Source organism: Anser anser (genome assembly GCF_964211835.1).
Source record: "Anser anser genome assembly, chromosome: 1".
NCBI lineage: Eukaryota > Metazoa > Chordata > Aves > Anseriformes > Anatidae > Anser > Anser anser.
In genome coordinates this window covers 60,841,175-60,867,461 of record NC_139720.1, presented here as the reverse complement: position 1 = coordinate 60,867,461, position 26,287 = coordinate 60,841,175, and the positions used below count along the sequence as shown (strand labels likewise).

The following is a 26,287-nucleotide window of genomic DNA, read 5'->3' as shown; positions in this document are numbered from 1 at the left end:
CTAGCTATTCTTTTACAGTCCCTTCCTTACATAAGGGGCTGAGCTGCTCAACTGGAAATACTTGCTGTTGGCTGATACTTGACATAGGAAAGGTTGAGCTGTAGAACTGGAAGCGTATTTTTTTGTGAAATCTGTGCTATTTATTGTTTTAGACTGGGTATATTTTTCACCAACTTGACTGAAGGTTTGCCAAAGCAGGCTCCATGAGGAATCTTCTCCTTCAAAATGTTATAGCTCTTTGGTCACAGCAAGAAAATCAAGTAAATCTGTTTGGTTAAACAAGTAAGTGACCCCAAACCCAAACCTTTCCAGAGAAAGGGACCTTAGCGGGATATTAAACCAATTTCGTGGATGAGAAACTGAGAAGGACCTGAGCTATGGTTCTGCCAGACCCTACGGAAGTGGTTAGCCCAACTAATATGTGTCATTCCATTGAAGTCAGCTGGACTATTCCCAGTAACGGAGCTAAAGCACATAGGTAAATATTTGCAGGATTAGGGCCCAAGTGATTAGCCTTTTGATTTAGCAGGCTGCATCATTTCAAGTGCACGAGGAGTCCCATTGAAAGCAGCCAGATTTTCTTCTTTAGAAAAGGTAGCAACTGCAGTTAATGCTAGAGAACGCAGAGAAGCCAATTGGGACTGTTCGCACGCTTAAGAGTTAGGTACCTGCTGCACCGCAGCCTGCCTGAGAGATTAAGGGTGGGAATTTCAAAAGCATCAAAGGCCCAACTCACGCTGAAAATCAGTTGATTCACAGGCTTAAAGACACACGTTAAGCTGAAATGGGGGCTTTTGAAAATTCAGCCCAGAAGAGCTAGCGTTCCCTCTTCTCAAAGCCTTCTTGCTAGCCAGCACCTGCCCAGCTCCCTCTGAAGACTCAGCTGCTTTCCCCACCATACAGAAACGCAGGAGTTATCTGTGTGGGGTCCAGGCTGATGTATTGCCTTCCCTGCTCACAAACTATCAGGGCTGAGAGCTTTTACCTGTTGACACAGCACTTGCCTACTCAGCACGCTTACTGTATTCCTATAACTCAGCAACAGCTTTTGGGGATGTTTGTGCTTACACAGAAAAATACTATTAAAGTCTTGCCCCCTTCCTATTAAGCTCGCTCCAACCCTGGTAATTGCTTTCCCTCCTGCAAGCACAGTAGCAGCAGCATACGTGATTTAGTAGCGTTGGGAGCCAGTGTGTGTTCCTGGTCAGCTCGTGTGCCTGCCTGCATTACATGGGTAGGTGTATTTTAATTCTCCAGAGGAAGGAGGAGGGAAAGATTACCAAAGTGGCACCAAATCCTTCTACACAGACTGAAAAGCAGGAAGTCAGGAAGGCTTTTTAACCCTTAGTGGCTGGAGCTGTGTCCTCCCTTTCAGCAGCTGGAAAAAATAAGCATTGCTTTGTAAGCTTGTTATTTGTTCCTGAAGGGCTTGTGCTCGAGCTCAGATACAAAACAATTCATGTCCATCCAATGTGCAGGCACAGAGCAGCCTCAAATATGCAGGAGTAGCTCTCAGAGAGCTCTCTAACATATATCACCCTCATGAGTGCACAGTGGAGAGAAGGATGTGGGTCCCTATCCCCACAGCAAGGCAGGATTTCAAAGGAAAACCTGATGGAGGAAACAGAAGATACTTTGTGCAAAGGCACAGGGCAAGGAACTAAGGTAGGCATCCAGGATGCTGTTAATGGAAAGGTGCCAAAGGCAAATGTTGAGAATGAAACTTGAGAGGAAATTAAGGAAAAGAAGATGCTGAGTTAGGTGCTAAAAAACACCAAAGCCATCTAACCACAGACAAGGACAAGGGACAACAGCACTTGTAACAGCGCAGCTCAAGAGGAGATGATTTCTAGTTGCTGAAGGCTCAGCCAAAAAGCTTGGTAATTGATAGCATTGCATGAACAAGATCTTTCTTCCCTGAATACCTCAAGTTCCACCAGAATCCCAGAAAGAACAAATGGAGTCTAGTGGGGGCAAGTCTTCAGTGTTCAGTTTACCTGCAGAGATGCAAACCCTTCAGGGTGGCTGAAGCTATGGCAACAGAGGCTTCCAGCTCTCAAGGTCACCAAGATGGCCTTCCAGTTTGGGGAAAGAAGGCAGCTGTCCGCCAGCCCTGCCTCTGAACCGGTGGGCATGTACACCACAGTATGTTAACCTCACATCACAAGAATTTTGTTCCAGGTCTCTGAAAACTCATTAAGATGAAACTTTTGAGTTTGCTGCTTCAGAATAATTCACCTATTCTAAGAAAGCATACAGTCAGCCAACAAAAACTCGCACTGCCACTGCAATCTCTCTCTTCACATTGAAATCCTATCCCACGCATTGCTCAGTGCTGAGAACATACCCCTCTCTGTACAGCTCAAACTCTGTCCTGACCTGTTAATCTGCTCTTACCTTCTCTGTGAGTATGTGATGGTAAGAAGTATTTATCACGTACTACACTGAGGCCATTTTATTAGGCTACACAGCACGTGCTGTAGCTATTTAAGTCATTACACTGAATTGCTCAGCAGGTTGTAAAGGTCCTGCTGCTGAAGGCTAGCTGAGAGAGCTACTGTCTATCTCTGTTATTTTAAGTATTAGTTGCATGTTGGTGCGTCTTCTGGAGATGGAAGGCACTCATCTTTTTACCAGATGACTGTGGTTAGTCAACGTATTGCTATGCAGAGTCAGGCCATTATTATGCACAGCATAACACAGCCACAATAGGCTAGGTGTCAACAGAGAATTACAAACCGTATTTTGACCCGCACATACACATCAGCTAGTTGGCAAAAACACCTGGTTTGTGCCTGCTAGCAATTTCTGTGTGTAAGGGGAATGAATGCCCTCTGAAGTAGGCTCTACTGCCATTGCAAAATAACATGAATAAGGTAAATACGTGGAACTCACACAGAGACTTCACTGTATAGCTTAGCATCTTAAGGAAAAGGGAAAAAATCCCAACCCTGCAAGAATTTTGTGCCCATTAAGATGGGCAAGGAGGCAGGCACTCAAGTCTGTTTTCATGATAGCTACGGCCAGTCTTTCTTTCTTTCTTGCCCAGGAAGACAGTGATTACTGCAATGGGAAACCAAGCTGGAGGAGTGTTACTTATGATACTAGTGACAGAGCAGACAGTAGAAAAGTGAGAGGCTCTGCTGTGTCTTTGGGTTGGAAAGCAGGTAAAAAAGGTTTCATTCAGTCAAAGTGTTCCTTTTTTATTTGACCGTTTCAAAACTTTTCCTATTGCTTAGTTTGAAAGAAGAAAAAATTCCATTAAACCAGAAAACAAAAGTCTTAGCCTTAATTAGTTAATCCCCTAACACTTTATTCCCCTTAAAAAAGTCAAAACTTTTAGCAATTTTGAAGCTTCCCTCCCTAGATTACACTGTGTGTGTGATATTACAAAAAAAAAAAACACCTCAGTGTATCCTGTAAAAAGTCTTTGTTTTGACAAATTGACTTTTTAATCATGAGTTTGACCCTGAATCTCTGACCATGCCTCAAGATGGTTCCTGTGGAATTGTCTCTGAAGTCCCTCCTCTGTAATTTCACCCCCGGCACAGGGACGGGGCCCAGTAGATGGCCCCCTTTGACAAGGCTCCATGGAGCAGCTCTTCCAGAGCCTACCTCAACGCCACCTCCCCAGCACCTTCACCCAACAGGACCACAAAATTTTTAGATGACAATTGATTTTTAAAAGATTGCACTGAACTACCCTCACCCTCAGGGCAAAATACATGTGAACGAAGAACGAGCAAAATGCTGGCCTGCCTGCTCTGTCAGCTGGTATTGCATAAACATCCTACTTGAACATCTGTGTTTTTCATTAGCTAAAGGGAAGTTCTGCCTGTATCACACAGAATTCTTCACATTTTTCTCTTGACAATAAAAGAGTTGCATCTCCTGTACTAGAAAAGCTCTCTTTGCTACTCTGCTAAGACTGAAAGGCTCTTCTGTCTGAGTAAATCCAAACTGCTACAGCAGTATCATGTTTTATCAGTATCACCAGTCTTTTTCAAACTGAGACTTATGAACTCTTGCATCTTTGAAGGATCTACTACTTTTCACAACCACAAGTAACTTTAATCTCTCTTCACCGAACAATCAGTAAAGCAAACATTTTAGTTTCATGGGTCAAAGAGAAATTTGTAACCCCATAGGAAATAAGAGAAGGAGGTGGTGTAGCCAATTCAGGAGCTGATCCAACCTCAGTGAAGTCAATCCAAAGACACCACTGTTATCAAAAAGATGGAATCAGGAAGTTAACTGTGACTGATCCACTGCCATATTGTTTCTCTATTCTAATCTTGAAAAAGATTATTAGTCTAAAATTATTAGGCTGTCACTCACTGCATGTTTCAAATTATTCCTTATTTTTCACCCTCCTACCACAGCTACTGCCCAATGTTTGCATAAATATGGGCAAGACAACACATTTTGCACAGTTTCATTTTAGACTCAGTCGTGGATCCTGAACATTTCAGCACCAATTACGACAAAGCACAGACCTCACTGCCACTCGTATTTTTCTTGGAGACAAAAAATACATGAGTAAGAAAACTAGGAGATACTTTCCTAAATGTGATGCGCTTTCAATAAAACAAACAAACAAATTCATCTTTGGCAGGGGCAAAGTTTATTGGCATTAAATGCTGATACAGCTTCCGTGACTGAAAGCGAGACTCTTACTCTGAGAATCTGGTCTCGTATCTACCAGGTCAAAAGGCTCTGAGCAGGCCGATTTTGCTCTCCCTGAGACTTTAACCAAAAATTCCCATTTTGACATACTGTTTTCCACCTGTGTCTCTACCCCTACTTCTCCAGTAGCTCTGGTTATATCTGCACGGACAATTTAACTCACTCTGGAGTTCCAAAAAGTGCCTTAGAGCAGCCCATGTCCATGCAAAATGTCTCTACATTGCTTAGAAATCAAATCTAGCTCTTAAGCTTCGGCCTTCCAGGAATGCTGTAGTCCTGGCACTCTGTATAGATATGCCATATGGATACAAAAAGTAGCCAGGGATCTGATCCCAGGCAGGAACGTGTCCTGAATATGCTTTAGTTATATGAAAGCCAGTTCATTTATGTAAGTCTGGCTCCTGGGACTACTTTCCTAACCCCTCAGCAGACCTTGCCCAAACATTTAAACACCCCAAACTCCCAACTTGATTTCCAGACATTTTCCAGAACTTTGTTCTGCCTGTCTCCCTGGAGAGGTGCTGAGTGAAGAAGATGGTCAGATGGCAGCCAAGGTGAGGCAGAGGAGACAACTGTTAGATGAAATGGCCACGGGATCACAGCCCTTCCTTCCACCCGAGTTTGCATTCAAGATGACACCCAGACAGTAAGTTTAAGTACTTGCACATGATTTCTCAAAGCTTGGGACCAGCACCATGGAGCTGCAGATAGCTCCCATGACCCTTGAGATAGATGTCTGCCTCCTTCTTGCTGCCCAGCTTCAAAACCTTAGTCCTTAGTTTTCAGCAACAATTCTGTATTGACCTTCTTTTCCTTTAAAAGCCCTGGAAAAAGGGACTCTATTGTAGTCCTGATTTCCACTCTGACCTTTACCCCACCCTTTCTGGAAATATACTTTCTTCTGCCTGCCAAACTAAGGAATACTGCAGCAATTATTATTTTTTAAGGTGAATTATGTGATGCTGTCCTGTGATCAGTTCCCCATGATAATGATTTCATTCATGGTGAACTTGAATTTGGGAGGCACTGAGCTCGCTCTGCCTGGTGGAGTTCACTGGTAGGGGGAAGGGGAACGGAAAGCAGAGGTGGTCGGTGGGAGGCAGGCTGAAATCACAGTCCTAGACACCTGAATCAATTGGCTCTACTTTACAGGTTTTTAGCTCCTGGAGGCCAAATGCATCTCATCTGTTCTGTGCACATTTGCAGCATTCCACTTTTTACTGCAGCACAGAGATGCAGAGATAAAGATAACACCAATGATTAAAGTAAAATCTGCCATGGAGCATGTCCTAAATAAGAAATAATAATAACTCTCTCCTGACAGTACTGGAAGGATAAGGTTAAAAAATTCCTAGCTCAGTTACCCGCATAAAGATAGTATAATTATTCAGCTGTTTGCACAGCTACTTCTCCGCAACTTAGAAAACTGAGTGATATCTTGTGACTGGCATCAGATGGGAAACCTAGAGCGCCTGCATGTGATGAAAGGTGCTGAAAAGACAGTCCTGGAAAATAAAGTCCTGTCTCATGCACAGCAGATGATCAGCAGTGGCAGCTGTCCTGTGCCGCACTGCTTACTTGGGAGAGCTAATTCTCTGAGGAGCAAACTCCTCACCACAGTCTTTATAGCCTCATCTATGCCTCTGCAGAGTCAGTCAAAGAGCCATCAGTTTCTGCCACTTAGATGACAATGGTTCTGGGATGTTTTGAAAACACGATCAGAGCTGATCAACCCTCATGTAACTGTGTTTACTCTTAATGAGCATTTATACCACAAAGTTTAAGTGTTTTCAGGACCTTTTTATAGAAAACACCATGTATTGAAGGTGTCATTTAATGCTCTTTACAGGTACTTTGATCACATAGAAAGAGAAAAGGCCATTTTAAACTACCTTCCCTTCAAGCCCTTCTTATTGTCTTTGCTTTAAATAGCTATCTGACTTAAAGGGGATCATCACCATAGAACTTCTAAAATAGCCTTTGAATAGTGCTGTGAAATAGAAAAAACTATTATTTGCTCTTAGAGATGAGAAACCATGGCACAGGGAGATTATGACAGTTCTCCAGGGTCACAGAGCAAATGTATGATGTGATAGGGAACACCAACTAGATCTGCAGGCTCCCCAGCTAGTATGTTGCCATCCTCATTATCTTTCCCCCCAGATGAGACGACCTGGGTGCTAGGATCCAACCATAACTCCTGGGACCCTACAGCACTTCTCTGTCTCTTTTTCTCATCACCAGAGAGAAGAGCAGAGCTGCTGCTCACCTGGTGGGTGCATGCTTCTGCTCCTCCTCTTCATCGGTGTCGCTGCTGATAGTGATGACACTCACTGCGGGGCTAGGGGTGTCGGGAATGATTATCGTCTGCCGCTGCCGCTCCCGCGTGGTGCTGGTGGCCACGTCGCCCCAGCCGCAGGTGACGGAGGTGCTGCAGGCAGGGCTGTTGTGCACCATGGCACAGCGAGGAGGCGTGTTTTCCTTCACTCGTTTCGACCGCTGAGGCGAGCTGATGGACTGAGAGGATGAAACTTCGTAGGTGGATGCATTTCTGGAAATGGGAAAGGCCGTTAGTTGGTTAAATCTCAGCTTGCTCAGTTGCCTGTTTCCACAGCTTTTGATTCCTGGCCTCTCATTCTCTCACATTGATTTACGGAGTCTGGGAAAACTGCAAAATTGGCATGGTCGCCTCTTCAAAGGTCAGAGTGCCTCACATGACTTATTCTTATAACTGGCTGAAAAGTACCTTCTTTTAGTAAAAAACTCAATTTTGTGTTCCCCATAAATTTCCAAATGAGAAATGCTGCCTCCCAGGAGTCCCTGGCTACAGCTTGTGCTGGGAAGTAGAGGCTGCTCACACAGCCCAGACGTACAAAACACAGGCAGGCATAGAACGCCTGTCACAGCAGGAAAAAGTACACAAATGATAGATAATTCCTTTCTCCCGTGCCTGATGAACTGCAAGGATGCATTGTGACCAGGTATTTGTTTCTGGCCAGAAAAAGCTAGAGATAAAATTAGAATTTATTGTGGAAAACAACAATCATTTATCAGGAAAACTGATTTTCTTAGCTGAAAATTTAATTTTCCATTTAAGATTTTTTTTTCAATGAACGTTTCCTGCCCAGTGCTTCATCCTCTAAAGTAGCGGAGTCCCATGGATTAGAGTACCCAGATGGGAAGGCAGACACTCAGTTTCATTTCATTCCCATGTGAGGCAGCAGATACAGCACATATAAATCAGAAAAAAAAAAAGAACAACCTTTTTGTTAACACAGTAAAAAAAAACCTCAAGCCCTGTTTTTTTCCCATTCATCCTACTTCAGCATCCCTGCCTGAAAGTTGTAAAGGACCCACCTGGGTAAGAGATCTAAGCACAGAATCTGTCCACCAAACAGTGCAGCACAGGTTTGCAGATGTATTTACCAAAGCCCACTGACTAAAGCTCATTTCACTAATTTCCCACAGTTTCTTTCTTCCTTTTTTTGCCTTCTTTTTTAAACTTGTATTTATTCTGCTCATTGCAGAGCATTTGCAGATTCAAAAAAAAAAAAAAAAGGAAAAAAAAAACAAAACCAAAAAAACAAAGTTATTGTTTTGTTCTACAGTCAGGTCTGGGTTGCATTTTCAGTGTGGCCTGAAAGCTAACAAAAGGAATAGGTAGCATCTATCACAAGGAAGTCATTATGGACATATCGCACTACACCAACTTACACAGGGTCTTTTGCATAACAAATGACTGCACAGTAGCATTTGCAGTGCCTTCTGAATACCAATGAGCAGCGAGGAGCACCCTCCGCTCCAAAGGAGCACGTTCCTCATTTGGCTACAAAAGTTCCACAATTAATGAAAACGTACAGCCGTAGAAGTCCACTGCTCCGTAAGTGTCCGACTGCGCCTGGACACAGGCACCCTGCCCCGGCAGAGGGAAGGAAGAGGGGAGGCCCTGCACAGGCACGTTTGTTGCAACAGGCGCGTTCTTTTACTGGCTTGCTGGGGCTGTAGCTGCCTCTGCTCTACATTACGAATGGACTAAGACAGCTGGAGCCCACCCAAAGTAAATGCAACATTAGAGAGCAGATAAATGAGAAGGATTTAAATAGTGGCCTCTTAACTAGAGTCAAATTGGTTGTGAACTCCAAGCTCTTCTGGCCCCAGTCCAGTCACCCAGGAAAACCACAAGCTCCTGTTTTTGCCACTGCATGAGTTGTGACCCATTTTGGTTCTCTCCCCTGCACTGTTTCTTTTTTGCTTTTTTTGAAAACAGGAATCTAGCTCAGTGGAGGTGCTAGTTTCACAGCCCAGAAGACTTTCCCCTGAACAGTTGCACGTAACTCTTAAACGGCCTTGTCCTCTAAGCAAGACCACATGGCTGTGATAGGCACTGCAGTCATCCCACCATTTTAGTTGTGCCACATAATGTAACATGAACGAACACCCACCCTCCTTCTTGCAGAGCCAAACGCTCCTACCTACAATTGAGAGACCCCAGCATCAAAGGACCGCCCCTGCATGAGACGCCCTTATAAAATGATCTCTGTTTTATCACAGAATCATCTAGGTTGGAAGAGACCTCCAAGATCACCGAGTCCAACCTCTGACCTAACACTAACAAGTCCTCCACTAAACCACATCACTAAGCTCAACATCTAAACGTCTTTTCAAGACCTCCAGGGATGGTGACTCAACCACTTCCCTGGGCAGCCCAGTCCAATTCCTAACAACCCTTTCAGTAAAGAATTTTTTCCTAATATCCAGCCTAAACCTCCCCTGGCACAACTTTAGCCCATTCCCCTTCGTCCTGTCACCAACCCCCACCTCGCTACAGCCTCCTCTAAGGTACCTGTAGAGAGCGATAAGGTTGCCCTTGAGCCTCCTCTTCTCTCCTATGGTGCCATGATTAGAAAATGGCCACTGTGGGTGCCCACTGCTGCAATGTGCTGTTGTTGGTAGGGACCAGCCAGCTAAGGAGCTAGAGAGCTGGAAGGCAGCCTACAACCACCCCAGTCCTCTGCTCTATAGGGTATCAAACTCAGAAGATAGATTACAATCCAATTGTTTTTGAAAGGGCAGATCGTAGGTGCAGACATTAAGTACGTGTTCTTGGAGTTGCAGTCCCTGCAAGCACACTGCCCCATGGACTGGTCGTCACAAAAATAACTTGTGGGCAGTGGAACGAGCTGTATTTTGCCTCATAAGCATCAGTACACACCACCCCTGTTAGCACACCTGCCTTTTGGGGCTGTAACCAGAACCAGGTGGGCAGAGCCTCCGTCCTTCTGCCCCCTGAGGACCAGCCTCCCTCCCGCTGCCCACCCAGGGCACGCTCACCGTGGCGCCGACTGGTGCTGCTTACTCTTCCTGGCGGAGGTGGCGGCGGCGGCGGGCGGCTGGCGCATGACGTGAGCGACACCCACGTTGACGGGCTGGGCTGCGGGGAGAGTCACATGGCTAGCTAACAGCGCGGGCTGCTGCATGATGGGGTTATAATGGCTGCCGTGAGCGTGGGTGTTTCTGCAAAGGGGGGAGACAGGGACATGTTTAAAATGCGACCGGCGGCTCTTCAGCAGGCTCTCTCGCAGGCTCCCACCGCCTTCACCGAGGCCCCGCCTTGGGGCTCTCCAGTCCCAAGGGTTTTCCCCAGAAAGGAGAGTTTCCCCCCAAGGAAGCGCCATGGCACAGCACTGGGCTGCGAGGATGGAGGACAGAGAAGCTGTCCGCAGCTCTGACTGGGGAGGTCACAATTTGCTGTATGGTTGTGGAGTGCTGGGGGCACAGACTGAAGCCCCCATCCCTTCCCCTCCTGCTCCGCAGCCTCACAAGGCCACGGCCAGTGGTGTTCTCCAGCACTCGTGACTGCTGCACAGAGCCCTGAGGTCTGACTGAGGTGTCCAAGCAAAACCAAGCAGACCCAGGGCAGGTTACTCCATATACAGCTTTTCACAGAGGCCATGAGGAGTAGGAGAAGGCTGGAGAGGATGGCAGGGCTGGGAACAGGCTGTTTAGCTTTCTGCTAGAGCAGCCTGGGAGAGAGTTTGGTCCTATAGCGCACTCTTGTTGTCCACACAGGATACCTGAGAGTGCTCGATGACAGCAAATAAGCTGCTGAATCTGCACTGTCAGAGACAACCCTCACGCCCTCAATACCAGCTCTTAAACAGCCGCTACCAGAAGCTGGCCCAGTCTGGAGGCCACCGCTCACACACACGCACACGCTGGCTGTCTCACGGGCACGTACGCACGTCCTCCACGTGCCTCCGGTTTACCTCCAGTCTGCCAGCGGCTGGGTGCCTGCCATGGAGTCCGGGATGACGGTCGCGTGCTGGACAGAAGTGTGGGTGGCCACCCCGGTCAGCTGCTGCCAGGCAGGGGGGAGCAGGATCTGCTGCGTGCCGCTGGGCCATGCTTGCTGTTGGCCAGAGGAAAAAGTATTTCTTAACAAGATTCGCCATACGCTGCACGTAAGTGATCATCCATACCCAGCTGGGGCTCTCCGCAATAATCATGATCATAATACCTAGCTCTTAGTGCTTTTCAGTCATAGATCAAGAATACTTTTAGGAAACGTGACAAAACAGTAAAGTTATCAATACAGAGAGCATGAGAGACAGAAAATTCCCCTGCCTTCCAAAGCAGCAGCTGTGTTTCAGGGTAAACTAGGAATGGGAGGGACTGAAACTGCATTTCAACCCAAACATCCAACACGTTAGCACCTTTTAATTTTGACGGTTCGGATCAGCTGGGCACTACAGTCTCATCAAATGCCACTTTCACCTCCTGCTCCATCCAATTTCCCTTTTCACCCTGACAGACCCTAAAGGACTTCAGGAACCTAAAGCAGCTAAAAACAAGAAAACTTTCAGGGATCAGAGAATAAGGGGTTGCAAGGCTTGGAGGCTGCTAGGAGGAAAAGAAGAGGAATTTGGGAGTACTGAAAGGGGCGCATATCAGCCACCAAGCACTCCACAGAAGGAACATCTTGCTGCATGGGCTAAGGCGCCCAGTCACCTGGTGCAGCTCACCAGGACCCCTGGCCAAAGGAGAGTGGAGCTGTGCACAGCTACCATGTCACATGCCTGTCCTCTCCATGCACTTTCTGGCTTTTTCTTAGCGGGTGCCCTCCTTGCAGGGTGGAGATCTCTGCCCTGAGAGGTGAGCCATCGCTCTGCTATGCCATCATCCCTCTTGTCATCCCGCTCCAGTGACTCCACACGCGAGTCGAGTTGTTTTTTGGCTCGGTCACATTCCAGTTCCTTCAGAGCGAAACTGTCTTTGCTGTGTGCTGCCAGGGCTGGGGAACGCAGGGGCACTGGCTACAACCCTCCTTAGGCCCATGTTGTATAACCTCCTGAGGAGGCCAAATTTTAATGAGGGGAGTCTTTGTCCAGGCATGCATGCATTTGTCCTCATCTCCATCCTCACAAGAATCCTGTAACTTATCCTCCTAATCCCCCTCTGCCACCCTCTGTAAAAAAAAAAAAAAAAAAAACAACAAAAAAAAAACTTTTCCCAGTTCTGCTCCAAAGTTTGACCATCTTGTAATTATCCATGTTGCTAAGTTAGACAAAAAGGCTGCTGTGATGAGGCTTCTCTGCAACACCTAAAAAGAAAGGACTGTTGCAGGGCTCCTGAGCGCTCCGCAGCTCAGACACTACAGCCACAGACTGACAGACTGGTGCTGGTCAGAGCAAGTAGGAGGAAATGGCAGAGAGGCAAAAGATCAGGAAGAAAAAAAGCTTTTTTTTTTTTTTTAATCCAGCTTTGATTTAAAAATAGAGACTCAGCTACTGTTGTGCTCAGTCCCAAGGGGCTACCTGGTCTTACCTGCAGAGAAAAGTGCTTCCTCCCTTTTCAGGAAGAGAACTGAACATATCTAAACTCCTTTCCCTCCTGCAGCGCATAGATTTAGATTCAGTGTCAGGGTCCAGGCACAAATTCCTCACTTATTAGGTAAGGACCACTGAATCATTTAATCTGCAGATAAGACTTGTCTAGGCTGATCCACCAGCACAGCGCGCGGTGCTTACACACGGGAGGCTTGTGCCTGCAGCCTCAATCTGTTCCCAGTTACTGCATTATTGTGAAATTGTGCTGCCGTGGTGGAGTGCAGCGCTGGCCCCTGCTCTCCGGAGGTGGTACGTCCCCTGGTGCGACTGAGCTCCCGCTCCTGGTGTAAACAAGAACAACTAATGGAATAAACGTGTTTGTTCTGAAAGCTGGTGGCAGGACCTCCATGGGAAGAAGCATCGCTGGGAAGGAGTTAAAACACGAGAAACTCAAGAATTCAGGGCACTATTCAAGGACAGGGGACAGTTCTGGGTCACGTCATGGAAGCCTGCCAAAAAAATTGTATGGCTTTGTCCCTTTTGAGATCTGAAGCTGCAGAGAAGTACTAGTAAAGACAGGATCAGTCCTCTTTCACTAGTCTGTGCATACAGTATTTGGACAACCTTGCTTGGGAGGCTGGAAACAAACCCAGAGAAGTAACAAGTTACTTAAGTTACTTTCACCACTGGCTCAGCACCTTGCAGGCTGCTTGCTTTGTCTAACTCCACATCACAGGCTGCACACATGCAGCTGCCAGAGACAGTGCTCAAGATCCATCACCGCCTCTGCCGTGGGTCCATCCAGCTGCTGGAACTCCTTCCCCTGCCCTGCCTCCGGGACTGCCAGCCTCACACAAAACACACAGGGAGCGCTGGATGCCAGCTGCACTGGGATGTGGCAAGGCTTTGCCAGCTGCAGCCATCGTGATGTGGGCGAGCAGAGCAACCCACGTCGCATGCTGGCTGGTGGGCAGCAGAGGAGGGCCTGATGGCACCGCACAGTGCTAGGGCACAAGGAGCGTGTGGAAGGACAGAAGTGGGCTCTGGAGGCAACAGGCTCTTTGCTGGGGACTGTCCCTCTAGTAGATGGAGCAAATGCACAGTCCGGGCTGAACAGCGTTAGATAAGCAGCTGTGCATGAGAGGAATAGCTCTCAGCTGAGAGAGAGACGCACAGCCATCCAGAGATCAGATGTGACTACAATGCATTACAAAGGAGCTGTGTTTTTCCATTCGGGAAACTGGAATTGGGTACAGATTTGTTTATCAGCCCAGCTGCTCAGCCCAAACCGAGCGAGGCCTGTGGACACCAGATGCCACCAGCATCAATCAGAGTGCCTTGCCATCAGAGCAGAAGCTAGTGTTTCTCATCGCATGAGACAGACAGATATATCAACAGACAGACTGCCTCTCTTCTAGTAAATGAAAAATAAAATCTATGCGAGCGACGAGCATTTCTCAGAAACAGCTTAAATTCCATTGTCTAAGTGACAGTGCATAAAATGTCAATATAAAGTACCAGAGGGCAGCCCAAGCAACCAGAGTTGCTGTAACTGGGGCAGGGCAGCGATCCATAGCAAAGCTTCTCCCGAGCTTCTCCCAGACTGAGCGGTGACCCAAACAAGGCCACCTTGAGGAGAAAAAGGAACTGCAGGGCACAAGATCTTTCAGGATCCTGCTGTCTTCACTGTGCTTCAGATCTGACCCTCCTCTCTGTAACCATGCGCACCAACGCCACGACAGGCCAGACTCTTGCAGCCCTCAGGTCAACTGCCTCTTAGGCCCTCCTTTCCCACCAAACAAGAGAGATGGTCCATGTAGGCTGTTATGACAGGCTTCAACCGAGGTAGATTCAATGTTTCAGCAGCCTTATGTCAAACAGACAGCCCTCTGACAAAGACTCTTTTCTTGGGAGCAGGCAGGGCATGTCAGCTAACGGAAATTATGGAGGCTGCAAGTTGGGTTCTGATCTGTCTTCACCAGGTAAGTGCAGTTGGTGGCTGGTGAATAATCACAATTCCAAGTCTTATCCTGGCAACCCAGCACATGGACATAAACCTTGAAATCTGCTGGTACCTGACTGCATATGCTGGTATTAATGACAGCATGGCAGATGAACTAATCCTGAGGCACGCATTGTGACTTGTAGGTCATCTTTTCCAGGCCACACAACTTAATGCTAAATACAAGTTGTTTTTATTTGTTTGTTTTTTTCTCCCAGAAACACTTATTATTCTGCCTGATATTGGCAGAACTATCATGGTACCAACTGAAAAGCAGTAAGGGCAGATGCACTGAAGGCAGCACAAGAAGCGATAAACTACTCCTCTGTTTTGAGGAGCTTGGGTTTCTTTTGAGAAAGTGTACATGAACAGTGATACCTATTCCCATTTGGGTGTCTTCCTGGGAAGAACCATGCTTTTTCTGTAAGAGCAGTTTGGGGAATTGTGCCAACAGGTGCTGATGACAAGGTGAGCTCCTTGGCTGTTAGGCCCTTGCCTCTGCACACTACGTCTCTCTCATAACTTAAAAATACAGGCACAATTCATAAAAGGCTGAAAAATTAAAGCATGGGAGATGTTTTTCTGTGGCATACAATTCACCAGCACAACTCCTGGCCACAAACTGCCACTGAGACCACAAGTTCGGGATGAAGGAAGGTTCCTACTGATTCTTCCTCAGTAGAGGCCTGACATGGCTTTCTCTGAGGTTTCCACTGATTTCAGTGGAGAAGCAGAAGTAAAGACAGTCTTTCCACAGACTTTTGCAACTGTGATGCAGCTTTTGAGCGGAACAATGAATTGGGTGAGGTTTGGACATAACAGTTAAAGCTGAAGGCTCTTTATGGCTGCACAAGTCTCCAAACTGCATCATGGAAGACCCTCAGAAAAAGCTACTCTCCTCATCTTCCAAGAGCTCTGTAACACAAAAGATACCTGCTCTGCTTGGTGTCTTCAGAGCTCATTACCTGTGCGAGAAGTCCTGGCTGGATCTGCAGAGGCTGGGCCCCAGGAGCCTGAGTGACAATGGGAACGGCGTTCTCCATCCGAACTGAATACCCAGCATGCTTCGAAGGGGAGGCTTGTAACCCTGTTGCATGAGCACAGAAAGTACAGCATTAGCCATCAACAGCATTGCTAGGAGTGGGAGTCTGGTTTTCAGAGGCGCCTAAAGGCACCCACTGATGTCCATTTATATCACAGTACATAGTCCCTCTGAAAAATTGGTCTCTAGAGTCCCACATATTCCACCCCAGTCCAAAAATATCCATCAGATGCTAATAAACATGGTACATGCATGAAGGTACAGAAAAGACATTTTCAAAGATGTTAAGGGATTAACGTATTTCATATTTTTAGTTTATCTCAAATCCAGGGAAAACAACTGAATACGATGAGAACAAGGAGAAAAGGAAGAGAGGGGATGGAGTGGTTTCTCTTACCTGATGTTTCTCTGGTTTGACAACAGAAAATGGTCATTGTCAGCCAAAAAACATTGCTATGTGAGAATGTTCTCTTGTGACCAAAGTGGGACAGTGGGATGGGAATCCAGAACTGTGCACTAACTCAGTCTTGTCTGGGATGAGTGGTTTTATCTTGCACAGCTTCCCAGGAGTTATATTGAGAAGGCTCTTATTTGGCTGTGTTTGACCTAGTGCAACTCAAACTCCAACCGTTGCTGGCTTAGCTGTGCATTAGCCTAACTGAGCTGGGGAAAGCTCCCCACTCCATCACCTTAGTGCATAGCACAGCCCATGCTACCTCCTCTCTTTTAGAGCTTTCTCAAGACAGCAAGCTGAAGATGTTAGCTTACATGTTCTGGCAATACGTTTCTGAAGTCAAACCCCTGAGATGCATTTTAACTATGTAGAAGAGGTCTAACTAAACTCCCCCAGTTCAAAAGAGCTTTGATAATCTTGCAGAACATTTAACAAGTGCCTAGAGACAGATGTACTGAGAGGCTTGGAAAAATGAATCGCAAAATTTGCACCAGCTGAACTGAGGTCTATTTAGACCACATCCTACAGATAGCCAGCTAGTTTTACGAAATTACTACAGCGTGTAGTCAAGAGAAGGACAAGTGGCTACAACTGGTCATCAACCAATTTGTCTGACGGGGGGGGGGGGTTCTGTACACTGGGAGTACAGAGGCATGATATATCAGTTAGTTGACACTAGCTAGTACTCTTAGTGAACATGCTAGTACTCCTAAATCAAAACAGTAACTCATCTACAGAATTGCTCCTGTACAGTTATTGGAGTCACTACCCCTGCATGTGTCTAGTCCAGACAGGAACATCTGGTATGCAAACCAAGATCTTCAGTCTGAGAGTGGACAGCAGTACCTTGCACTGGTATACACAGGCAGAGCTGTGTGCAGCAGGGAAGTGTCTGTCATGGGGGCAAGCCCTCCTCCCTACCAGCACCATGCTCTGTACTGCATTAAATTCCTGCGTTTCCCTTTTAACATCTGAATTAATGAGAAATGATGAAGCAGTTATTTATGTCCTAATTAATTGTTATTGTGGGGGAAACTTTTCAAGTTCACCAAGGTAAGGCAGAAGATCCTCAAAATTTCTGTTCAGGGCAAAGGATGACAAATATTACAAGTTCTCCCTCACTCCCTACCCCTCCCCCACTGGAGATACCAGTGCCTGCCCCATTGTTTTAGACCAGCCATCTCCAACCCATGAGGTGAAGGCAACATATGGCTTGCAAAATCCTCTGCTGTTGCAGACATTTCACCCCGTTGACATCCAGGTAACCTGCAACAACCTCAGTGCTCATTTTTTCTTCCATATGATCTGCACTAAGGAAGCTCGTTTCAAACAAGAGCTAAATAAATGAGCAGTGGGGACAGGGCAGGGGGTGGCCAAGAGCTGGTGAACCTGTTGCTTACCTTGGAAGCCTGGTGGGCAGACGATGAGAGCTTGCTGGAAGGGGTCAGGCCGGGCACAGATCTGCGCTGTTCCTGTCTGCAGGGGCATGCTCCGCTGGGCCACCGCAGCCATGGACGCCGCTGAGGGCTGGTAGAGTGCAGATTGGTAATTTAGTATGGAGACTTCGGGGTTGGCTAAGGAAATAGTGGCACTGGAGGAGGTGGGAGCCAGGTTGGTGGTCTAAAGGAATGACGGGAATTAAACAAAAACAAACAAAAAAATGAGGGAGATGGGAAAAAGCAAAATCCAAAACTAAAATAAGAAAGTAAAATAGTGTAAGATAAAGTAAAAAAAAAATCTAAATAAAAAAACAGCAAACTGAAAACAAACAAAGGGTAGAGCAGGACACTGAGGAGTGCAGAGGTGAGGGCAGCAAGGGGGAAAGGAGCATGATTTACCTGAATAATAGCAGCTGTACCACGCCATGGGATCCATGGCTATACAGCGCTGTTGTGGACTGCTCAGAGACATAGCATGTTCTCCAAAGCAGAGCTGTAGCCCCAGCCAGCCCCCAACTGGCTCTGATTTGCAGCATGAAGAAGATGGGTTCAGAAAATGCTACTACCCTCAAATCACGTTGTTCTCTCATCATGCACACTGCTCAAGAAGAAGCTCACACTGCTGAAGTAAAAGAAACTCGGCACCTCCGTACCCTGTAAAGCCTCACCCTAAGAGGCGGATTACAGCCTTTCCTCTACCTTGTATCTAAGCTGGTACATGCCCCTCAAGTTACGTTTGAATCTGGAGGAATCAGAAGTATAACATTAGATAGCAATAATACTTTCAAAGTCCAAATTTTGCTTGGCTTGACTTTAAAACCTCTCAGAGCAGAAATTCCAGCAGGGGATGTTGCACAGTCACAAAAATCAGCACAATGTTCTGCAAAACATTTAGAAATCTTATGGTGACTTGTGTGTTATTTGGACTGAGTCTGCAGCAGTTGCAGACAAACAACCCCTAAACAGCTTTGCCACTGCTCTATAAAAACATGCCCTTAGCATTAAGGTCCATGCAAATAGGATCTACCACAACAGAGCCCATCTTTCTCCTCCCTGCTACCCCTCCCATCCAAACACAGCAGCACCACTGCTGGCGACGGGTCAGACAACACTTATCTTGTAGTGAATGTATGAAGAAGACCGAGATGAAGCCTTGATCCCGGTTGTAGGAGGCAGCAGGCCCAGCACTATGCACTGCCCTGTTTGCCACTGGGCTGGGCAGGGGTACCCGTGCTGCACAGCCACAAGAGACGCTATGGTGAAACATTTCTTCTTCCTCCTCCTTCCCGCTCTGTGCAGAGGCAGAGAAGTGCGATCTGTTCCCCTGTGCAACACGCCCAGCAGCAACCACAACAGCTCCCACACTGCTGATCTGGGGAGTCACAACTGGAAGGAGGCAAAACCCAGAGATTTTGCAGAGACAAGGATCACTGGGGAGCCAAGATGAGTGGTGTGTTGAAGAGGATGGTAAAAGGTTTGGAGCTTGTTCAAATCAGAACGCCCTTCCTGGAAACATTTTTACTACTTCTTCCAGGAACACTGGAGATACCAGTTCTGCTCACAAAGCACATCCCGTATGAAAATTGAGATTACCACAGACCTCCCCAGCTCACAACCGATCTGAACATCAAGTGAGCTGTGAGGAAATGAAAGCAAGTCTGCATTTCCTACTAGCAACTGTGGTACAAATGGTGTCTCTGCCCTGCAGCTGGGGCCTAGCAGAGCATGTAGCATGAATTTCTGTAGTCAGCATCTCAGAAACAGTCAAGAATGGGAACTAGTGTTTGTAACTAATACTCTTTCACATTGAACCATGACCTATCTCTGTGTGCATCTGCTTAATGAATTGCTCCAAAAGACCTTCTGTGATCACATGCATCGAGAACTGAGTCATGAAGTCTGGCTTTCTGAGCGACACAGGAACACCCTGAACATCCACACAGAATCCTTTAGTTCCTTTGCTTTTGAAATGCCAAGCACCATTTCCGCAATACCACCTGCAATCTCTAGAGCGAATCTCAAGCAGCCTGTTCCAGAAGGGCTTAAAGGATAGCTGCTATTTCGTCAGTCTCCTAGAGTGCTGTCCCTGGAGAGTTTCCTTTTGCTGTTGTAATACAGCCCCACAGTAAACAACTTAGCTTGCGAGTCATAGCAGATTTGTCAGCACGGCACTGCCCAACACTGGGGTATGTAAAACTAATGCAGGAGTCCAAAGTGTGATTACAAAGCCAGAGCCCACCAGTGTGGTTTGCAGTGTGTTCTCTAACACAGTGCCCGTGTCTGCTGTGGCACCTGGAGTGAAACCAATGAGAGAGAAGAATAAACATTACTCCTAAAATCTTCTTTCCTGTTGAGCTGTTACAGTGCCCTGTCTGTTATAGAAGGGTTTAAATTCTTTTTGCCTAATGCCAATTTGAAGGAGTGCTGTAAGATCACAAATACTTCTGCCTGATCCACTGAGTGCAGTCCTGCCCGCTTGCTGCATTAAGGAACTAATGAGCTTTTCCCCATAGCAACTTCCCAGGTAAGCAGGATTTATCACCCCCAACAACAACGTAAACAATGAGGGCAACGTTTCACAATCACACGAAAGGTCATGAAATTAATGCTTGCCTGAAGAAAAGAATGAGGAAGAGCTGAGGAAGGACAGTAGAAAAGTATCAGCTTTTTGTGTGGAGAATGAGATGCTGCCTTTGCGTTTCATCTTTTAGGCCCCAACTACGTAAGCGTTTCAAGCACTGGCTGCTGCTGACCAATGCTCTTACCTGGTTGTGCACTGTGTTCAGCTGGTTGTTAAAAGTCATGGTCAAGTTGGTGGATGTGCTCGGGGCTACGTGGGTGATGAATGGCGTCTTGCTCTGGTTCACGGTGTCATACATATTCACCCGCCGCTTGCAGATCTCCATATTCTGGAAGCAGGACTTGACACTGTGCGAGGAAAGGGGAGATAAGGAGAAGAGAGAAAATCACCCAACCAACCAACCAACAAGCGGAGGCAACAGCTCACCACAGCAGCCCTGCATTTGCTGTTTTGTGCAGGTTTCTTAACCAGTGAGAGTCAGACTAACCCTCCCTGCACTGAAGAGGGCCAAATGGGTGTCAGGATGAGAGCGGCTGCTTGGGGACTCCTGACTGCCCCCATGGGACAGAGCATAAGACACAGAAAGCAAGCAAATCTGTCAGTCTTCGGACATCAGGAGGAAAAAAATATAACAGCTAGTTTGGAAGAGTGAAAGAGACTGAAGCAAGCAAGCGAGACACTGCCTTTATTCTGATCTGATTGAGCCTGAGAGAAAAAGACAACTAATGCTTCCTGTTCAGGTGTATGCCTAAAGGTATTTTTAGAAGTCTTTAGCAAGGAAGAATTTTACTGTTCTTGGTCATTGAGACCCCTGAAAAGTCTTACTCTTTCCTTTTAAAACATAGCTCCTGATGGCTCAGTCCAGACAAGCGGATAAAACATTGCCCCTGTCTGGCTAAACACTTCCGCAGATGCTTATCTTAAAACACACAAGCTGTCCTCTTGCAGTGAATGGGACGATTCATATGCCGAAAGGTTATGCCAAAACCAGATTCATCAATACCCTAAGGGAATCAGGTTCTGAGGTTATCTTGAGCTGAGAATCAGATCTCTTGGGAGAAGGATTACAGCCTCTTCCTCTATACAGACCTCACTTGAAACGTTATTGATAAGGCAACAGAAATTTTGAGAAGCATCATATTTCGTACCCTCAATAAAGCAGATGAAATACTCTCTGCATTGCTAGAGCACTCTAGGTGTCTGGTACATGAAACTGTCAATACTTCTCTTTTATAATTGCCATACCAAGACACACAGGGGTTTAAGAGATAACAATACAGTGGTCTTGAGCAAAACTGTATTTTTAATAAAATCTAATTTTTCTAAGGCCTATGCATGATTTCCACAACTCTTTCACAATAATTGTGTTTATTACAAATGTGTCCTCAGAGTCTGAAATACAACTTAAAAAAATAGAAAGGGTTTTATTTCATTTCCACTATCCCAACCAAGAAAAATATAAAATACAAGCAGTGAAAATCAGCTGTAGCTGTAAAAATTCAGCCATATGCATAACCTCCTTTGTAATGATCTAAGTTGTTAAAGGCAGGGCAAGTAAAGACAACTTCATGTCACGTTCTTCTTAAGGAAAAAAAAAGTCCCATCAAAAGGAACAAACTCATATGATTGCTAGGATTGGTCAGGAAGAAGACCTGAATCTTTTTATCCCTGTCTCATCTCTTACTCACACGATCATCTTTCCCCTCTTACAGGTAATTTCTTGATTACTGTATCTGTTCCATAACCACTTCCAGACAAGGGAGACTCGACACTGTGCATAGCTGCTCATTATGTGCACTCTTTTAAAGAACTATGAAATACCTGTAAGTTGCAGAACATTTAGAGAAGTCAAACACTTTTATCAAATGAAGGTAGAAGACTACTCGATTGACTTTTCCCAGTCAAGTATGAATGTAACTTCCCATCCAAAAAGCAGAACGCACTGAGAAGAGTACATTTTCTGTACATGGTAAATTGCATGTTACCAAAAGGTTTTATGTAAAACGGTATAATCTCTACTAATGTGATACTGTACTCTGTGTCTCAAAAAAAAGGAAAAAAAAAGGTTAAAAAAAAAGGCACAGAGCAAAACAGGACAGAAAGTACCCCCAAATTTTTAAGAGCCACACAGTCAAATATGTTTGACAGGGAGCTAAACTCGCTTTCCTGCTTGCTTGGAAGTAAGCAGAACAGCCCCTTATGTGCTGCTCAAACTTACAGCCTCTCTGAAGCGTGCCACAACAGTGATTCCTTCCAGAAGCTACATCTTCCATATATTTTCACTTTCTTTGCTGCCTGATTTACTTTCAAGAGAGATTACAAGTCCCTGCACCTCTAGAGGCTTTGAAGTTTCTATTCTCAAAACCACAGGCAATCACAGACAAAATTTCCATCAACCTGCCACGCTGGTTACAGCTTATTGCTCTCTTTACCAATCACCATTTCCAGCATGGAGGGGCTATGCAGGGTTATGCACCCGGCTGGCACATTTAATATTCAGAGACCCAATGCTGAATTTTTTATTCAGATAAAATTCTCACTGATATTGGTCCCAATGACATTTTAAGCATTTCTGGGGCTTTGCCTGAGCAGCCATGAGTAAGAACTTCAAAACTGAAGACCTGCCTGTGGTGTTAGCAGAAAGATTTCTAAAGGCAACGTATTATGCCACAAATCTCTCCTTCTTACACAATCAGCTGTTGCAAATGAGAAGACTTTTGTATATGATACTAATGCTGTTAGAAAAGACTGTCATTTTTAATGTTTTTACATGAAACTCACTTTTTCTCTGTTTAGCACAACAAACCTCCTGCCTTGTTTTCATTACCTTTATCACTTAGTATTTACTTATAGATAATAACACTCAGAGATGTCTAAGCAGAGTAAATCTGGGTCTACACAGATCATGAACCCACTATCTTCTGGTACACAGCTGCTCTTGTGATAAATGCAAGAAAAAAGCAGCTACCTCTCCTTCACAGAGAGAAAAATACCTTAAATGAGCTTGAAGTACTGAAGGTACATAAGAGCACAGATATGGGCAGGAGAGCTGATGCACTGTAACTTTTTGCTCTGCAGTATGCGCACAAACATCTTCTAAAGTATTTATGCAGCCCTCATTACTTTTATACCCAAGCTCTTCATGGCCTTTAAGCACCCATGCACCTAGCACCCAAGGAAGCATGGTGCTGTGTCAGTAACTAAAGGGACAGCCTCTAAAACCACTTTGAACTGCAAAGGGCCATAGAGCAGGATGTTCAAAGGTAGGTGTTTTGAATGCTTTGGAAAACTCCCACTGTGCGCCTGCCTTTTGCACCTCAGAAATCTGGCCCTATGTGAATTTCCCAGGTGGAAGACTATGATAGGCTGGGTGCAGGTTTCCTGCATTTTAGGCTGCTACACTCCCTGATACAGCATTAGGAGAAGGGAGAGTCAGGCTTGAAGGCATGATGCTTCTTCACATCTCCTTCAGGCAGAGGAGTCCACCTCCATTATACAAATGCTGCAGCTGAGAGCAATGTGTTTAAAGTTTCACAGGTAGGCAACAACAAATCCAAAAACTGAACTTTTTTTCCTGCTGCCTGTTCCCGTAAACCAGACTGCTGCAGAAAAAGCTCTTCCCTTAAATAGCGAACAGCCCCAGATTGACCCCTGCAAGATGGGAAGGTTCTGGGAGGAAGGGTCGGTTCCCGCTGCAGATAAGGTTGATTACTGCACTAACAATCAGGGCTATATTACTTGGAGATATACTGATATGTTCAGTACTAATTGCATAATTTCTTCTGCATTTTAATGCAAACATATGTAATTATTGAATATTTACATAATGAATGTAGTACACTCTGCTGTGTTTTAAATGCCAAGCACCTACAACACAATTCTTACAACCTTAGATTTGGCAATCATCTTTTTTTCTTGACCAGAAAAAGATTAAAACTCAGGGTTTAATTTTTTTAAAAAATATCCCTCAGATACATTTGGTTTCAGTAACAACCAATTCTTTACCCCTCAATTCAAAACCCAAGGGAAATGAAAGCCACATACTGTGTGCTGTGAGGGAAATCAAGCAAGTGTGTCATGGTGACAAAAGGATGGTTCAGAGTTTCAATTGGTGTTATTCTCTTATCGGCATCTATCGTCAACATCTTCTTTAACAGATCTATAAACTCCCGTCGGTCCGCCTTTTCCACCAACATATCACTTCCTTCCAAATCTGTTGTCATATTCACCTAAAAGAGAAAGGACAAGGATGAGCACCAAGGGGAAAAAACAGATGGCCAGGTCCTCAGCAAACTGTGTTTACTTCTCATTGGAGCACAAGCCCTCTGAGCCTCTCCATATCTGCAGAAGGAGTTGCTGAAGTCGCATGGCAGGCTCTGGGGTGGCTAGTCACGCTGTCATCTGGCTTGTGCATGTCAGATCTCCAGACAGACTGTTAAGTGTTCAGCTGGCTTGGGTCAATGGCTAATGAAACACTTAGTCACCCTCCACTGAAGATGAACAGCTTCCATGTGGTAGCAGGCAAGCTCTGGTCATCAGTATATTTGTCATATAAAGGACTGTGCTATCAGATATTTTACTATGGGTACTGTGAGCAAAATATATATATATAAAATAAATAAAAATTGACAGTAAGTTTATGGGAAATATTCCACTCGGGTATCATTAAAAAAAACTTTATGTTAATGAAGTCTTTCCTGATTTCATTCCTCAATTTCTGCATGTTTGCTTGTGAATGCTACAATGTCTAGCCTTTGATAGCACCAACTCCAGACATATAGTCACAGGAGTGGTTATGCTGGAATTAACTTTCACAACCACATGGAATTGACGCAGTGAATTAGTATTCCTCATTCCCCAAAACAGTCACACTTCACAGAGCTCTGTTACAGCCAGGGTATTTCCAATGTCACTGTTTTACAAATGGAAATATTAAAGCACAGAGAAGTGAAGTGATTTGCCAGTAGTCACATGGAGGGGCAGTGGAGAGACAAGAGAAAACACAGGACTTTGACACTCAGCCACGTGACTTAGCCATTTTCCAAGGCTGCTTTACTACAGCACATTGAAGACACGTGCCCCTGTGCATGTATTCCCCTCCAAAGCAGTACATAATGAGCTGATTTGGTAGGCAAAATCTTTTTTTTTTTTCCTCAGAAGCTGGCACAAGAATGGGGTACATGCAGAAAACATGTAGTTCCTCTTTCCTGGTGTTGTCCAAAAGCATGCAAAATGGTCTTGCTTGTTACTCACCAATGTTCTTACCTGTGCCATATCATCCAAACAGTTGAAAATATACTTCCTTGCTTCCTTCGACTTAATCCCCGTCTCTGCCTCATGATCATCTGGTGTCTGCTCAAAACAGGAGAAAGGCTTTGACCAGAACTGCGCAGCAATCAGCTACGAATTATGTGCTCCTTCCAGCTCATGCCTCATCCTGCCCTCATTAGAGACCACTACATGTCTCTTGCCTGAGCAGACACCATTTACGCTTTCTCCACTGTGATTACATGACAGATGTCGCATCATTTGGAGATATCTTTCCTCTTTTTCACTTCAGAGGATGCTCCTCTGAAGCAGGACCATCTCCCAAATAAGGTTGGTGTCCCAAAGGTCTTCTACACCCTCCCCCGCTGTGAGGCTCAGCATCTCATCCTTACAGCCAGATGCCCACTGCCTCTCTCCTTAGGGAGCGAATACAGCAAACATGCTGGTACAAGAGATTCAAGGCCCACTTGCATTACAAATGGATATGACTGTCAGAAGTAAAATCCCTTCTGTTTTTTTTTTTTTCTTCTTTTTTTCCTTTTTTTCCTCAATGCAGTAGATATTAGAGCAAAGTCTGCCCGGGGCATGTTTCATTTAAATTACACATTAATTCATTGAGTACTTCGAGGGAGATTTCCAGGTGAACTCTGGACTTGGATTTCCCACAAAGCGGTGCCAAGCAGGTGAGCTAAGGGCTGCAGACTTCTGTGATGGCAGTTTTACCTCAGGCCATACCCACCCCAGCGTCTGTGGTGCATCACAAAAAGCATACACCTAGGCTCTGAGGTGACCCAGTTGTCTCCCCACTTCCAACCAACAACTGCACGGTAAAAGAAACAAGGGAACGTCTTCCTACCTTCAGCCTCCACAAAGGATACGGTGAGTCTGTATCCCTGTTGAAAAACCTTGTAGTCTTTGTCCCTGCACTTAACAAATACTCTGCTGGTAAGCCCTGTGTCTGTGAGATATAGCGAATCTGTAAGAGAAGG

The 26,287-nt window shown here is 45.6% G+C and overlaps 1 protein-coding gene across 11 annotated transcripts in view; it reads right to left on the bottom strand.

The window, feature by feature from the left end:
• HIPK2 (homeodomain interacting protein kinase 2) overlaps positions 1-26,287 on the bottom strand; it is a 135,913-nt gene that overhangs the window by 15,938 nt on the left and 93,688 nt on the right. For 4 of the 11 annotated variants that reach the window (XM_083830119.1, XM_083830121.1, XM_083830112.1 and 1 more), the window contains 9 exons: positions 26,155-26,274; positions 25,284-25,382; positions 24,075-24,259; positions 20,215-20,377; positions 17,411-17,630; positions 15,480-15,601; positions 10,953-11,095; positions 10,018-10,200; positions 6,956-7,237 (listed from right to left, as the gene is read on the bottom strand). In XM_083830119.1, coding sequence (XP_083686245.1) covers positions 6,956-7,237; positions 10,018-10,200; positions 10,953-11,095; positions 15,480-15,601; positions 17,411-17,630; positions 20,215-20,377; positions 24,075-24,259; positions 25,284-25,382; positions 26,155-26,274 — 1,517 coding nt within the window. The remainder of the gene's footprint in view (positions 1-6,955; positions 7,238-10,017; positions 10,201-10,952; positions 11,096-15,479; positions 15,602-17,410; positions 17,631-20,214; positions 20,378-24,074; positions 24,260-25,283; positions 25,383-26,154; positions 26,275-26,287) is intronic. The other 7 variants (XM_083830120.1, XM_083830122.1, XM_083830115.1 and 4 more) reach the window with 3 other exon arrangements.